The sequence below is a fragment of the Eumetopias jubatus genome, unplaced genomic scaffold (genome assembly GCF_037043125.1).
Source record: "Eumetopias jubatus isolate StellerSeaLion01/CBP00866 unplaced genomic scaffold, mEumJub1_p1.0 scaffold_11, whole genome shotgun sequence".
Lineage (NCBI taxonomy): Eukaryota > Metazoa > Chordata > Mammalia > Carnivora > Otariidae > Eumetopias > Eumetopias jubatus.
In genome coordinates, this window is record NW_028274817.1 from 43,203,355 (window position 1) to 43,205,619 (window position 2,265).

The window sequence follows — 2,265 nt, forward strand, 5'->3', positions numbered from 1 at the left end:
CTATGCACAAATGCATTATGCAAACATTTATATTTTTACAAAAATGGTCTGATACTGTATATATGGTTCTGAAAACTGTTTTTTCTTTATTGTTATTTTACAGTGTACCATGAACATTTCTTCCATGCACAAGGGTGAAAATCCCCTACTGAAAGACAGAGAACACTGTAGTTGGATCAAAAGGCTGCTGGTAACAAGAGTGACACCTAAAGCAAAATATCAGCTTAAGGTTAAAGCACATAGCCTGGCATATGCCTGCCAGGGAAAGCAGGGTCAGCAATTTTCTCATTAGAGAAGTTAAAATTGAAGGCCAAAGGCATTAAAGATATGGGATATCATGTAAACCCCTTTGGCCCCTACCTCCACCCCTCACCCCCCTGACACCCCGTTGGCCCCTTGGGGCAAACGGATCCTGAACATCTCTTTGCATCCAATGAAAACCACCCATTTTCTGTTTTTTTCTTAGCTCTTCCTGAGCCCTTGACATATCTCCACATTCTCTCATCATCTCCTCACTGCCCAAGTGCCTTTCCTGTAAGTCCTCCTGATAGTCCTTGGGGGAATCATCTGTCCCCCTGTCTGTTTTTCTTTTTGCTTTCCTGGGCACGTAATCTTCAGCTGGGCGCTTTTCGGCAGCCCGTGGCTCACCCTCGGGTTTTGCCAGGGATTCTGGCTTGCCCTCACCGTGTGGTTTTCCCTCATTTTCAGATTTGCCCTGCTTTTCTTGCTTTCCCTCATCTTCTGGTTGTCCCTCATCATCTGGCTGTCCCTTATTCTGGAGCTTTCCCTCATGCCCTGGCTTCCCCTCCATTTCCAGCTTTTCTTCCTCATCTGATTTTCCTTCATCTTCAGGCTCCACTTCATCTTCTGGCATTCCCTCGATTTCCAGCTTTCCTTCATTTTCATTGTAGAGTTTTTCCATGTTGAGATTTTCCCTTTTCCTTGTCCTGGAGGGGGTAGGGTGGGATGGGGGGTAAGAGAAGTCAAAAGAGACAAGGGAGACTGAGGTCTTGGAGGTGGAAAGCAGGTGCTGATAGTACTGGCATCCTTCCCCTTGGCTGGGTTCCCCTGACCTGCCCAAGCCCTCCAAGTGTGTCTTCTGCCACCCTTTACCCGACAATTCATTACACACGTGAGAGCCAACCATTTCCCTGGCAGGCCCTTTGTACCATCCCTCGGTGTGGCGGGGTGGGTACAATATACATGGTGGTGAGACGGACAGTGGGACCTTCAAATTCTGCCCAAACTGTGCCCTCCGCACCCTCCCCCCCACCGTTCCTGTCCAGTGCCCCTCCCCCCTTTCACTCACCTGCAGGAATTCTGGACAGGTTCTTCCTCCTTTTCTAGCCTTGCAGAATGCTGGGGACAGACAGACAGACCTACACACAGGAGACAGGGCCAAGGCCTGTGCGCTCAGCCAACTGAAGTTTCTTTCCTGAACGTGGGCCCTCCTCAGGCAACATTTCCCTCTCCTACCTCCCCCGCATCCCAGCCGCCATTACTTTTCAGGCCTCAGGCTCCAAGCCAGGATGCTTTCCAAACTGTTTGGGTCTCTGTGTCCCTCTCCCCTGCAGGCAAGCCGCCCACCCCCACCCCCTTTCCGCGGAGGTCAGTATTTCCTTTTAGGTGCAGAGTGTGAGAGAGGGTTATTTCTAGAATATGTCTACATTTCACTGTCGCACTGCAGGGGCGCCCCCCCATTTCAGGTCCAAAAATGCATGGAGGGCGCACAGGAGGGGCGTCGAGGAAGCGGCGGGGTGCTCCCTCCCCACCTGTCCACGTCCGCGCTGCATCCCCCTCCCCACCGACCTCCCGGACCCCTCCCCACCCCACGCTGCTCGAGGATCCTACTGCCATCCACCTCCACCCCAGCCCAGGGCCGCCAGCAGCGCCCACCTTCACACTGACCTGCGGGGCCCGGGGCAGGCCTGCGCCTCCTCGGGCTCGCCGAAGCCCGCTTGCCCCTCGCCCGCCGCCCGGGCAGCTCAGGGAGCTGGTTCCGCGCGGGCGATGGGAGCGGAGGGCGCAGGGACCGGACCGCAGGGCCGGCGAGCGGGCGGGCGCGGGGGCTGCTGCCCACGTCGGCGCCCAGCCGGTCACGTGAGCGCCGCGTCACCCGAGCTCGGTCCCCCACCCCGCCCCCTCACCCCCATCCCCAAGGGACCGAGCAACCGCACACGGTGGGGGGCGGGGTGGCAAAGGGGGAATCAAGGAGAGAGCAGGCGCCCGGAGGCTTCCCGACCGCAGGTGCTTTACCTGGCGCAT

The 2,265-nt window shown here is 56.3% G+C and overlaps 1 protein-coding gene across 2 annotated transcripts; it reads right to left on the bottom strand.

Moving 5' to 3' along the window:
* Positions 1–319: 319 nt before the first annotated feature.
* On the bottom strand, positions 320–2,265 carry TCEAL3 (transcription elongation factor A like 3). 2 transcript variants are annotated; one of them, XM_088028965.1, is made up of 3 exons: positions 2,165–2,265; positions 1,290–1,379; positions 320–941 (listed from the first exon to the last, which is right to left on the bottom strand). In XM_088028965.1, exons 1-3 carry the CDS (start codon positions 2,263–2,265, stop codon positions 320–322), a joined length of 813 nt encoding a protein of 270 aa, XP_087885091.1. The 2 variants fall into 2 exon arrangements, with proteins under 2 accessions (XP_087885091.1, XP_027951396.2); XM_028095595.2 differs by lacking the exon at positions 2,165–2,265 and having other exon boundaries at positions 320–947; positions 1,310–1,374.

Bases quoted from the DNA above. Each gene is read 5' to 3' on its own strand.
- TCEAL3 (XM_088028965.1), bottom strand. From the start codon at position 2,265: ATGCGCCAGGTAAAGCACCTGCGGTCGGGAAGCCTCCGGGCGCCTGCT. The intron at 1,380-2,164 runs GTCCCTTGGGGA...TCCTGTGTGTAG, and splicing joins CCACCGTGTGCGGTTGCTCG to GTCTGTCTGTCTGTCCCCAG. The intron at 942-1,289 runs GCACTGGACAGG...CTCCAGGACAAG, and splicing joins GTGAGTGAAAGGGGGGAGGG to GAAAAGGGAAAATCTCAACA.